Genomic DNA, 13,825 nt, shown 5'->3' on the forward strand with positions numbered 1-13,825 from the left:
CTGGAGAGAAGCAGTGATTCAGGCATACCCTATAGTCCCCATTGTTATGGGGCATCTTGCCCAGCCGGCTATCATGGTAGGAACAGAGGTGTCTAGCTGGAGTAGTCTGAAGCTTAGGGCTGAGGCCAAAGCCTGGCTTACTAGGCATTTCAGTTTCTAAGATGGGTGTCTAAATAAGAAGTCTGAATCTGATCCTTAGTCGAGGCTCAAAGCTTAATTGTAAATAAACAATATCTTAATCACTTTATAGTTTCCAGCGTTCTCTCATTGAATATCTCTGTGCTGGCATTTGGAGAGCATTCATCATAGTGGTAAATGAGTGTCTGTTTGGGCTGCACATGGTATAATTAAGTATCAGCTGATCCCATAGCATAATGTGATAATTCTCGTTCTGACCAGCTGAAATAATTCACTCTAACAACTGTGCTCTTCTTACTTCTCTCTTTCAGTTCCCAAGAAGCTTCTGCATGAAACCCAGCCAAGACCAACCAATTACCAAGGATTTCAGAAGCCACATTTTCCACTGCGGCCAAGAGTCTTTGATCCCAATGTTATAGGGGACGGTGTGTTCCTTTCTGATGTCTCTCCTTCCAACATAGGGCGAGCTCTCCCAGGTAGCTATGGCTGTATGGCCCAAACTTAACTGTGTTGTGGTAACAGTTCCCTTCTATCTCCCCTTATCTGGGTTTCTATATTGTTCCCAAACCCCATCCATGTCACAGCCAGAAAGAGAAGCTTCAAGGCCTGACCAGCAACGGACTAAAGTGAACTGTGAAACTCACACTGGGTTTCTTGAAATAGCAGTCGTGGCCATGCATGTCAAAACTCATCACAGAACTACTTTGCAGACCCGTCTAATACAGTGACAAAGAAAATAAAAACCAGGGCAGAGACAGTAGATCTGCCTCACAGGGGACAGAGAAGTTTTCAACTGAGCTTTGAAATATGATGCTATTTTCATAAAATGCAAAGTCAGAGATATGAATGAAGTCAAATCTTAGCTATCTATAGGGATAGGTGAGTAGGAGGAAGGGATGGTGTATGAATAAAGGAAAAGCACAGGTGAGCACGTATTGGGTTAGTTGGTGGTTTTGCATTGTGTTTCCCAACACGCGGGAGGTGGTATATGACATTACTTCTGAAATTCCCAGCCTGTGCTCCCAGAGATTCAGCTCTAGGGTGGGTATGGGCAGAGCTACCTTGTCTCTGGCTACACTCCTGGCAAAGTTAATCCACAGCTTAGATAGTCAATCCACAGATAATTAAGAGTCGGCAATTACAGATTTGTCAGCTTGGAGGCCTTACTGAAAAATTATCAAGGAAAAGAATTTTGAGTTAGCCTGTGTGATTCTTTTAAGCAAGAAAAAAAAAAATCCTGAACTCATTTTCACTCATCTAAACATTTCACTTCTACAAATGACACCTTCTGTTTAGTTTTCACATTGTTTATTCATTCATTTTTAAAATATGCACCACTTTTCAAACAAAGATGTCATTTTGAAATTAAAAGCTAAAAGAATGTTTTGAAAATAGCAAAAGGAAATATTTGGACATTTCTGTAATCTCCCTTCCCGTTTTATTTCTTTTATTAAAACTATTTGCTAAAGTCAGCCTGGTATCATGAATAACCTCTCCTATGCTTATACTGTGGCGTTGGGCAAATTTACTGCGGAAATAATTTTGCTCAGCTTTGGTGTAAAGTCACAGGGAAACAGTTCAAGTGGCTGGGAACAGCTAAGAAAGGGTGGTGAAGAGAAAACCAGTAGTAGGCATAGACAAGGTCTTCAAATCTAGCAAGGAAGAAAGGGGATGTCTTTTAGTATGATCCTGGAATGAATGGCAGACCAGGGAACCACACAGCGTAGCAACACATGGCCCTTGTGAAATTGTGTTTGTTTGTTTTTTCCCTCCTGCATAACTCCAGTCATTTTCTGTCTTCCCTGCCTGTGCTTGTACAGTCCTGCAGATGACAAAACCAGTTTTGTGGTTTTGTGGTGCTCTTTGCTGGAGTATAGTGTATGCAGACAAGTATTCATTTAAAAACTTGTTCGGTTGCATCTGTTCTTTGGACAAGTCAGAAGTAAAAAAAAAAAAAAAAAAGATTCTTTCTACATCTCACATGAGAGGAGTTATGCCTTACTCTGTCTCCTAAATACACCATTATTGCACAGGTTTACAAGGGATGCCCCATACCCAGGAGAAGTGGTGTCCATCCGAGCCTTTCCTGGCTGATCTAGCACATGCACATGGAAGCCCCCACTGCAAGTATAATTTAAACGTTAGTCCTAGTGAGATCCCGTGAATGTATTGACAGTGAGGGGCAGGTGGGTTGTCACTAACCCAGAACTGGGCAAGTGAGAGAGCATGGTGCAGAGGCCCCGGGTTCTTACCCTACCAGCTCTGTGCAGTTGCAGTCCAGCCACATTAACTGGACTTTAATGCAGAGCTGTAGAAAACTCTCAAAGACCTAGCAGGAACCTGGAGCCACCTAACTCAGCAGTCCTTTTTACGACGAGACGTATGGTTATGAAATATATATGAGATTATATCCTGGTGGTGTCCTTCATTTTCATTGATTGTAAAGGGATTTTAGATTAACTAGTTCAGAGCCAGACCTCAGTATATAGACATCTCAGGCAGGATTCAGTTACCCCCATATAAATGTGTCATTTGAGATGACCTGGGGTATTCACCAGGCTTCTAGATGCTGCCCTAGAAGGGTGAGAGTTTCCCCTACATCCCTTCTCAGACCTGCCATTTCTGTGTGGATGTTCTCCTGACCCTCGGGTGTCTTAGATGTCTGGGTATGAGCAAATACATCAAGTTTTAAGTGTCTGCTATGGGGAGAGCTGAATGACTCTCTAGGGTCTGTCAACTAATAGCAGGATTCAGTTGCCTCAGTTTAGATGCGTAATGCTACTTGAAACGCTCTGAAGTATCCAGTTTTTAGGTTCAGTTTTTAGAAATGAAAAATTTACCCTGCTTCCATGGATTTCTTTGCAGGAACAGTGGTAGAGAAAAATCCAACCGCTTGTACAGACATAGATGTACCAGTCAGGGAGAATAAAAATTAGAGGGCACATTGGTGTCTACACCTGAATTAAAAGATTTTCCAAAACTTTGCTATTGATTTCCTGCAAAACCCTTGACCCTCTGTGCCCCAGTGCCGCCATTTGTACAACTGATCTTTGATGAGCTCTATTCTCCTAACGAAAGAGGTTCTTGGGATATTTTTCCCTTTTGGATCTGCCACCCAGGCACCCATGTTTAAAAACTGTGCTTCAGGGCCAGTCGTTAACACCTTGGTGGCTTGTAACGGGTGTCTTTCCCAAGGCCATGCAGCTATTCAGTGGCAGAGATACAACTGTGCCCGCATTCCTTGGGGCTGATCCCTAACAGCCACACCTGGACATCCATCCCCGCTGCTTCTCCTCCAAGGCAGATTAGGAGTTGGCATCACTGCGTGCACGTTCGTGCACTCAGTCCCTCTCCATCCAGTATTACCTGTTCTCTTTGACACCCCTCAATTTCTGTAACTGCTTCCCTGGGCTGAGCCGCTTACCTGGCACGCACAGTGGGAAGCTGAACGTGACATCTCACGCTGCCGGGTTTGCAGGGAAGGGAGACGGATCAGGCAGCCAGTGAACACAGACAATCTTGCGTCGTGGCTGCTGTCAGAGTGCCTCTGCTTGCATGGGACTGATGGCATTACCGGAGATGGACCTGACAGCTTCCTGAATGTAATACTTGCAGATAAGTGGAAGCCAGGTGCAAGTCTGTGATTTTACAGTGCGATGCTTGCTTTTGGCCAGAACCAGACACCCAGGGAAAGGCGACTGAAAAGCTCAAATAGCTACAGTTAAACAATCACATGGATGATGGAGCTGGATCCTGTGCACCGACTTTTTCAGGTGTTTAAAACAATTAGTGTTTTGTGACTAGCGGGGGTGTCTGCCTGCAGATCAGGGTGTGGGGAGCACTCAGCAGTGAGCTGATAAGGTCTGAAAGGGTCTCTTTGAGCCTTCTGGAATTAGCTGCCTCCTTAGCTCCGGTCTTCAACAAATAAAATCAAATCATTAACCCATGTTCACTCACCTCTCCAAAGGGGAAATGGTGTCTGGGTGAAACACAATACGAGTGGGCTTCTGAAGGAAGTCATAAACTCAGGTCTGCCCTTCCCCGCGAAGGCTGGAGAGAAAGCACGTCTGTTTGCCAGGTGTGGATGGATCACTACGGCGCGACACCGGCAGAGGGTTGCCGGCTCTGCCTGTGTTTTCCAGTCCTTATTACAAGCTTAGCTGAACCCACTGTTGATAAAGGCTCCTTTGATTTACATAAGAGAAAAGAAACCTGATTATATATTTGCTGTAGTGTAGGTGGGTGTGTCTAAGTGGTGACATGAAAGAGCAGGAGACGGGGGAGAGAAGATGCTGCCTGGATGCAGACAGGGTATGTGCTCAGCTGAAGCTACCCGAGAAGCTTTAGTTGCCCCCCAAAAAGGGGCAAATTTGGGTGGTTTGCTGTTGGTTGTCTCCAGATTTCTGAATCAGATGCTGACCTGGTGGGGATAGGGCAGGGTAGGGCTGGGGCACGTGCCTCATGCCTCATTCCCTTTCTGTTTCAAAGCAGAGAAGAAGAAAGGGAGATCGGCCACCTTCTACCCTTTAGACAACATCCCCTTCCTGCTTCCTGTGGATGAGACACAACCGCCGGCGCTCAACAGCAGCATGGAGCCTGTGGGCGTTAGCACAGAGATGGCACTGCTCAGCAACATCCTAGCAGCGTATGCCTTTATCACAGGTAGGTCTTGCGGCTGCCATCTCTCTCGGCTCTTGCAAGCTCTTTGTAGACCCTCAACTGAGCCCACATTTCATAGTCACCTAAGGTTAAATCTGTCTCTTTGAACTGTTTATATTTTTCATTCGTCTCTCGGCAAATTCTCCCTTGAAAGACCTGACCAGGGCAGCTCTAGCAGACAATATATAACAGGGTTTATTGTGCTCTGCTTTCCACTGGATTTGCTCTCGTCTGGAGTTAAATACAATGTAATCTTACATGTGGTGTTATTCCTAATGCTCCATTTTCCTGGAGATCAAAGCCTGGCTCATTAGGGAGGCAAGCTCGTTGTCCTGTAATTTGGAAAATAAGCAGCACTCAGATCATTACCCTGCTTCAGAGAATTTGGCTTATCTTCAGTAGAAGTGTGAAGATGAAGTAACTTGAGAGTCTGCTTAATTGTATATTTAAATCTAGTTTAGAGTAAGATTTCCTTGGATCACAGTTTATCTCTCACCCACATGTATCTTTCAAGTAACAGAGGAGCAGTCTTCTGCTAGGATTCACTTTAAAAGTTGAAATAAAGATTGTGTGCCCTACTGAGTGCTTGGGGTCAATACCATTGATAGCAAAAAGTACAGCAGAGGCAGGTGATATAGTGTAAATATTTCCCATCCCACAACTGCATGAGGTACCTTGTCAGCAGTAGGGATTGCCTGCAGAGTTGGAGGACCTAACCCAAAAAAAAGGAGGAGCACTGGCTGAATAGCATCGGATGCACTAATTTAGCATATTTTAGGCCAATCTCTGCTGGTTTCCCCAGAAGGAGGGCCCTGCTTTCTGCGTAACTAGCCTCCCGAGGCAGGACATACTGTTTGTGGTCACTTTTTTCTTATGGGTGTTCTCCATTTGTTTAATGAAAGGTTTGTATCCTTATTACCTTGCAATGCTTATTGCCAAGCAGTATTACCTTGCTAGTAATATTAATGTGTTGCTCTTTTACTACATGCTGTTAATAATTCTGTGTACTGTGGCCAGTCTGCTAGCACCACTGTAATGCAATTATGCTATTCTGGAGCACTGAGGTCTATATAACTAAAACTCTGATATTTGTAAGCTGGTTTTTCATGTCTGTGTGCCATTCAGTCTTGCTAATTCATTAAATACTAATGCATTCTTGGTGCCATTCTCTTCCTCTTGCTGAGATGCCACCACGCTGCTACAGACAAGTATTTGGATTTGAAACAACTCACTTGGGCTTTGCATTTAGGAATCACTGAGTAGATTAGTAAGAGTGTTTCTGCACATTTAGCAGAGGGTCCTTCTAAAAGGACCATGAATGATGAATCCAAAGTTCTGCCCTTCTACATGTCGAAAGGTGGCATCAGGATCCATCTTTTCATGACACCTTTAAGAAGCAGGCAGCTTAAGTGGAATTAGTAGTGTTCTTCAAAAAAGATAGCTGAGTAGGATATATTTTTTCTTGCATGGGCTTCTCTAAGGAAAGATTAGAAAGAGCAAACTTTAAAGGAGTCTTCTGTCTATCACGCTTCTCCCTCCTCTTACCTACAGCCGCCATTTTTCGACATGAAAATACCTGCAGTCCCAACCTTACTATAAAATAAAATGCTGTTAATATTATTTTCCCCATCTGAACAGTAATGGGCAGCAGAATGTTGTAGGATTTATGGTCGGGGACAGTTGGGACTATGATTCAGGGCTGCTGACGATGCCCCATGGACTTTGCTTCCATTGACCACAGCAGAACTCTTTGACCCTGCATGTGTTTTGTAGGGCACAAGGCCTTGATTCATGCCCTTCACAAGGTGTCAGTCTTGGCAGGAGCCTCTAGATTTTACTGTAGCACAAATAATAAATAAGGACGGCTTTAACTGTCTTGTTGCTGTGGGATTCGCTTGCCCTCTCATGATGTGGTGTCCTTGTGATGTGTTCACATCCACTGGATGTCAAATAGGTAAAACTCAGACCTCACGACTTTGGTTTCCAATGATGTGTTCAGGAGCTTGTTGCTCATGTTTTTCAGTGCCTTTAACCATGGCTGTTAGATTGGTTTTAGTCTCAATGATATACATGTTCAGTTTGTTATTTATTACAAAAATAATTGATGGCTGCCCCATGGATTGAAACAGCAGATGCCCTAAACCATCTTTATCTGCTGCGTGCAATTTAGCCCTCTGCTTTTAGCGGAAAGGATGGATTTGGCATGATTTATTTTATTATATGTGAATATGGAGAGGTTTTAGATTATGAGTTCAAAGGCAAGCTGTGTTGCAGGGCACAAATATAATTTACATAAAACTAGAGCACTGCAAAGCCATCCCTTTTCATATTGCAGATTTTGAGCAGCAGAACAGTTGGAAATTTTTTTGCTCGCCTGAGTTTGGGGTCCTGAAGGCGGCTTAAGCCACAGCAGCTGTTGATGTCCATAGAGGAGCCATTATAGTGGCTCAGGAGACGCAGGGTATTGGGCGGCCAGGGAGGGCTGGTTCTGGTTCACACATCTTCCCACTGCTCCTGACCACAGCCTTGGTGCCAAAAAGAAACATTGGTGCAGGAACTGCTCTGTTTTATGACACTAAAAACGTCCCTGAGGTAAACTCTGCAGACTGAAAGTGCTGTATTCAGGGCTTTTCTGTGCTGATGAGTTACCTCAAAACAGGACTTTGCAAGAGAAAATTGTAAATAGGCAGGGGAAACATATAAAGATGCTTTTTCTGTTGGGGCAGAGGGTGGTGTATACCCTCAGACCCACTCCAGGAAAAAGAAGCTACGGGCACTTGATATTTCATGCGTAAAATGCGTGCTTGAAAGGACGATCCATTCTACTACTTTTCCTGCTTCCTGGCTGTGGGGTGTCTCTTAGCCTGGGGAGAGCACCCACAAATAAGTGGGATCCCCTCTGTGCTCAGTGGTGGTCATATTTTCTGCACAAAATGGCAGGTTTGGGTGGGCAGCTGCAGATGAAGAATCTGCAGGCTCAGTCACTCGCACATGCAGAGTCTTGCAGTGCACAGGGGGAGAAGTGCCAATATAAGCGAAAGCTTCTGTGCTCATTTCCACCGTCTTTTTGACTGATGTTCCCATATAAAAGTTCGGAACGTTCCTATTGACAACCGAGGAGTGAAAAATCAGTGCATAGCAGGAAGCAAAGCCTCTTTGCAGGAGTCTTCGTTTTCACCATCAAATCTGTTTGCAGCTATCATCATGGTTGGGAGTATCAAAGCCAGTTAGGTGTTAGTCTTATCCCAGAACCTTGAAAACAACATTTCTTCAGAAATAGGGAGAAAGAGTGAACAATGTCAACGAGGAGTGAATTTATCAGCTGATCAAACAAATGAATATTATGTAGAGTTCAGTCTTGCAAAAGTCTCAGAGATGCCCTTAATTTGAAAGCTGATTTTCTTTACAGAATTAGGTTTTTAATTAGATGCAATCTCTGCCTACAAACCTCAGACCTGCTATTTGTCATGGACCTGTTCCAAAACCTGTCTGAGTGTTTGGAAAGACTTCGCCAGTCTCAGTGACAACTGGAACTGTCTTTGCAGTCACAGTCTACCAGCAAGACCAGGACTGTCCCTCGTGGTTATATAAATATTAAACATTCAAATTGTATCAGAGCACTTCCAGTGCCTCCTTTTGGACAGGGGACTTACTCCAGTTTTGTTGTTGCATTCAGGCTGAAGTAGTTGGAGGGAAACCTCCACAAATCCCTGTTTTATTCTTCTTTCACAAGCAAAGCTTTGCTGCCAAGTTATTAACAAAGGGCTTCCAAAAAACAACCCAGGGGAGATCATTCCAACTTTTAGACTGCTTGGCCTGAGCCTTATTAATAAGAGGCTCCTGGAGAGCTTCCTCTGTTCTACCAGGGGATTTCGGCAGCCTGTGGGGCTAACTGTAAATTCCCTGGAAGATATTGCTCCTACTGTTTGTCTGGCCATGCTTAATGCTGAACCTTTTACAGGGGCCCTCTGAAATTTTCCTCCCCACTGAGGTTTCTGAATGCATGAAGCCATCACAGGAAGCCAGCAGCGTTAATGCCTAGATTGTTTTTTATTTATTGAAACAATTTATTATAATAGCAATAACAACCTTGGCCTGGGGCATTTCCTGGGGAATTAATGGCAGTCTGGGCTGATGCTCCCAGCAGATTGTTAGCCCTCAGGAAACAGGCTCCGTAATTGCTGCTGGTTTGGTTGGAAAAACAAAATAAAATGTGTTTCCAATTTTTGGCCAGTTTGAGCGCCTAGAAAATGGTGGCTTTTGTCTAGGGGGTTATAAAGAGCATATATCTTTGTCTGCATGGATTAAATTCAGGCTTGAATCAGTGACATTTTCATCAATGCTTTCAGTCCAGAAAGACAAATACCAGGAAGGCGAAAGGTAACCCCAGCTAAAGAGATGGACAGCAACTGGGTCCTGCTAGATGTTTAGGAGAAAAACATAGCTCTGAGCTGTCATCCACAGCAGTGGAAGAAAAAGCTGCACTGGTCAAAATCCATGTGTTAATGGGTGTACACACACACACATGCATACATATCAAAATTATGTTAACTCCTGCTACTGATGTCCATACACTTTTAAAGAGCTTTTTTTCAAATTTAATGAGAGTTTTGAGGAGCTTCAGTGTTGGTATGATGAATCTGAGCCACCTTTGAGTTTTTGGAAGATGCTGAGCATCCGTTTGCTGAAGAGGATGCCCCTTTTTGGTCTTTGCAAGTAGAACATGCAATGGAGGAGGCTCTCAAAATCACTAGTCAACTGTCAAACCCCCAAATCTAGGCTATTGCTGACTTGGCTACTTCAACTGAGAAAAAGCAGAGCCCGTGGTTTTTAGCTTAAGTTGCTCTTTCTGCTGTGAAAAAAAGAGATGTTGCTGTGCGAGTGGATTGTACGTATGATAAATGCCAAGACTGCAGTTGAATGTGGGGTTACAGCTCAGTGAGGAAGTCCAGACAGTGTCTCAGATGTTGACAGAGTAGCTGTAGGAGCTCATAAATGCCACTGGAGCCCAAAGATTCAATTACAGCCATTGCACTGCATGAAGGGCTATACATACAAGCACAAGCAGGGGATGAAAAACGCTTGCTTAGGTAGCAATTGAGGTGCAGCTTGCTCATGAGCTGGATACAGTAGCATGGAAAAAAGGAGTGTGGAGGACAAAGGAAAAGCAGAACACGGAGAAAAACGGAGGAAGAGAAACCGTATATGTCTGCGTCTCAGGCTCCAATCTATGTTTTTTTTATGAGTTGCTTTAAAAGAGCGAGCAGTGGAACTAATGCAACCAAATCAAGCCCATGTGCGTGCAGGACTGTGGTGCTCAGGGAAGTGTGCCTGGAATCCTGTCAGAGCGGAGGCAGACTGGACCAAGCATCTTCCAGTACAAACAGATCAGTCCTGCTCATTTGTTCTTCTCACACTCCCACGCTCTGGGTGTCTTCAGAGCCCTCCTTAGGCCTATTTGCAAAGGGAGCTTTGCAATTACTGAGTTACATCGCACATGGAGGTAAAAGCACTATCGGGTAGTGATTCTACTTTTCCTGGGGTTTTCAAATCTCTGAAATTTAGGCCGCTGCTTTACTGTCCACACAGTACCAGATGGGCAGCAGCTTTGCTACTGCACAAACAGGGCTGCAGTTTTAATTTGAGTTCTGCCCCTTGAGTTCAGACTTGCCATTAGCTTCATTGGAGCCAGGATTTCACTCAGCCAGACTGCTGCAAGAGCCACTGGCACACCCTTCACGCCTGCTCTGGTATCTTCTCTTTTACCTTTGGATTTTGGCTGTCTCGCTTTTGTCAAAATATCTTAGCTTAAAACCTCTGGCTTTGGTCTCACTCGACTTTCCAACTACTGCTGCATTTCTCTCTTCTTTCTTTTTTTGGACTTGTTGAATGCATCTGCTGCAGTTTTCCCCTCTCTTTCTGTAGTCTCTCTTCAGCCTGTTTTTTCCCCATGCTATCCACACCAACCACTCTAGCAACAGTATCATGTTTTATTAGCCAATTTTCAGACTATCATGACATCTTCCTCCGCCTTGACTTGTCAGTCACCTTTGAGATTCGTTTGGGAGAGAAGTGAAGAGCACAAAGTCGTTTCATCTCTGTAACTGTTCCATGAGCATCTCCAGGCATTGAACTATGTGTTGCCTTGAACAGTGCACAAGTCAGTGTTGGGGCTCTGACCACAGAATCAGAGAATAATTTAGTCTGGAAGAGGCCTTCAGGGGTCACCTGGTCCAACCCCTTACTCAGAACATTGCCAACTTCAAATTTAGAGCCAGCTTTGAAATTAGAGCAGGGTCTTGTTCTGTTGATTTTTGAGTATCTCCAAATGGTTTCCAGTTCATCTTCTGCAAACTTTGCTTTAAGGAAATCAGCTGGAGAGGGCAGTTTCTAAAAGCACAGTGGGGGGAAGTGAAGGTAGAGCGTACCCTTTTAGTTAGTACCCTTTCGCGGCCGAATGTCAGGCTCTCAGCTGGTGGAAACTGTTACAGCTCCATCGTTGAGTTCAAGGGAATAAGACTCATCTGAGGAACTGACTCCATCCTTGAACTCAGGACTCCAGTAGACACAGCGGAGTAGAGCTGGCCTTGACACTTCTGCTTGCTTCACCTTCACCCATTCAGTGTGCCTATAAACCTGGAATATGCCGAGATGATTCAGCCCAGGGAATTGCAGTAACAACATTTATCATAATTACGCTTCTAAGTAGTCCCATGAACCAAAAAAAAAAAAAAAAAAGGTAGTAAATAAACATAGATGACCTAGTTTAAAAGGCATTGTGGATCCTTTGTAGTCTTGTTATATCACCTCTGAAATGTGGCTATGTAGGATTAATCCTGCTAGTGCAGTGGCTCCAGCTACACTTGTGTAGCACAGGTATATGTTTTGGTGGTCTGGGCAGAAAGCCAGCACACTTGCCTTAGATAAGCAAATGAAACCTATGAATAAATAATATGCATTTTTCCATGCTGCAAGGCTTCCCATTTCAGCTGGGCCACAGCTCAGAGGGCTTTGTAAATCATCTTTATTCCTCGTACCATGATAATGGATGTGACAGAGGGATGCACTTAGCTGCTGCTGGGTGTGCAGCACCCTACTGTCAACCCCATTAAATTAGCATTTAATTCTGTGGGCTGCTCCTTCCCCTTCCAGACAACTTCAAGACACGACTGCAGCGAACCCACATTCTGCATGTGGGCAAATGCCTTGGCAGCAAATCCACTGTTTAAATTCCCTTTCCTGATTTCCCTGGGGAGAGGAGGCAAAGGAGGGCTTGGAAGTAAAAGCAACCATTAGAAACCCTGCCCCTCCAGAGACCGTGGCTGCTACGTGCCCAGAGGGGCTGTGTGTGTTTTGTTCTTTTAAGGGTTGTTCTCGAGAATCATTTTATTTCCCCTTTCAGAAAACCCCGAGCGGGCTGCTCTGTATTTTGTCTCCGGAGTGTGCATTGGACTCGTCTTGACCCTGCTGGCCCTGGTGCTAAGGGTGTCCTGCCGAACTGACTGCAAACGCTCCTCTGTGAAAAAACCTCCTCGGGAGCGGGAGAGCGACAGCGACAGCAGCGACAGCGATGACGATTCGGACACCACTTCGGACCTGTCTGCCCGCAGGCACCGCAGGTTCGAGAGGACTTTGAACATGAACGTCTTCACTTCGGCGGAGGAGCTGGAGCGAGCTCAGCGGCTGGAGGAGCGGGAGCGCATCATCCGGGAGATCTGGATGAACGGCCAGCCGGACATCCCAGGGACCAGGAGCCTCAACCGTTACTACTAAGCGATGGGGAGTCCAACCGTCCTGCCCTGCACCCTGGGGCTCCTCCACACATGATAGAGAAGAGGGAGGGAAGGAATATTACGTGGGTGTCTCCCCTTTTCCTTTCAGGCGTGCTACCTGGAGCAGTGGATGGACAGCAATAAAGCTTTCCCCGTCTTCTTCTCCCTGACATATTGCTATCACCCCTCTTCATGGACACTTTCTGGTTACAACAGAGGTGGTTGCCAACTTCACTTCTTAGTAGCAGGCAGGAAGGTGACAATTATAGTCCTCCCATGTGGGACATGGAATTTGGCATGCTGCGGTACGAGTGCTCCTCTCTTGGCTGGGAAGAGAAGTTGTCCAGGTTTTGGTGTTCATATAGGATTTTTTGGTTTCCCTTTCCTGAGGACTGTGGGAGAATCGTGAACAAAATGACAAATCTGGAAAGATGTTTTGGGAAGGGAGGGGGAGGTGCATCCTGACCAATTGTCTTGTGACTTCAGAAGCCATGAGATTAACCTAATTAAAACCCAACGGCAAATACGACTTGTTAAGAACTGGGGGATGGGGGGGAGAGGGATTCTTCCATTGTGAAATCATCTCGGTGCTTGGATGTTTGCCATAGTGTATTCAGTTATTTATGGCTGTCTTTTCATCTTCCTTTTCAATGGGAACATTATTTTTTTTTTTTTTTACTGACACCTCAGGGATAAAATCCTATTATTTTTTTGAGTCTGTTCTCCCTACTGGCCCCTGTCAAACATAACCCAACCCACCTCCAACAGTGAAATTATGGTAATATAAGAGATGTGTCAGTGACTGGTGAGAAGTTAACAACCTCAAAGAGGTTGAAAAGGGTTTTCTTTTTGTTTTGTTTTAAATATATATATATATATTTGAAGATGCTGCACAGGAATGTGCCTTATTCTTTTTTTTTTGTTGTTAAACTACGTTTTTCCTATGGATAGCAATGCACAATGTTTTATATATTTTATTAAAAAAATAAAAAAAATAAAAGGTCTATGTTTACCAGAGGAAAATGGAGACAGAAAAAGCCGCATATGACAACAGAATGGGTAATAAATGCTAAATAAACTCTGGTTTGCTTCAATACATTTGAATTTGCATCCTCACTTTTGGCATAGGAGTTGCTCAAGGGAAATGCTTTGGAAGAGTAGCACACCTCTGCAGGCTATCAAGGCTGGCGTCTTCTGCATGCGGGAACCTGGAGGCACTTTTTCCTTTGGCTGCAGCCCATCAGTGTACTTCCGCG

At 44.6% G+C, this 13,825-nt stretch overlaps 1 protein-coding gene across 1 annotated transcript; it reads left to right on the forward strand.

Moving 5' to 3' along the window:
• Positions 1–449: 449 nt before the first annotated feature.
• Positions 450–12,570, forward strand: EVA1A (eva-1 homolog A (C. elegans); the record flags this gene model as incomplete). The annotated part of the gene is made up of 3 exons (XM_009586334.1): positions 450–614; positions 4,627–4,800; positions 12,200–12,570. Coding segments are annotated over 3 exons (710 nt in total), but the record flags the coding sequence as incomplete, so codon positions are not given.
• Positions 12,571–13,825: the final 1,255 nt, after the last annotated feature.

This window comes from Fulmarus glacialis, unplaced genomic scaffold (genome assembly GCF_000690835.1).
Source record: "Fulmarus glacialis isolate BGI_N327 unplaced genomic scaffold, ASM69083v1 scaffold1811, whole genome shotgun sequence".
Lineage (NCBI taxonomy): Eukaryota > Metazoa > Chordata > Aves > Procellariiformes > Procellariidae > Fulmarus > Fulmarus glacialis.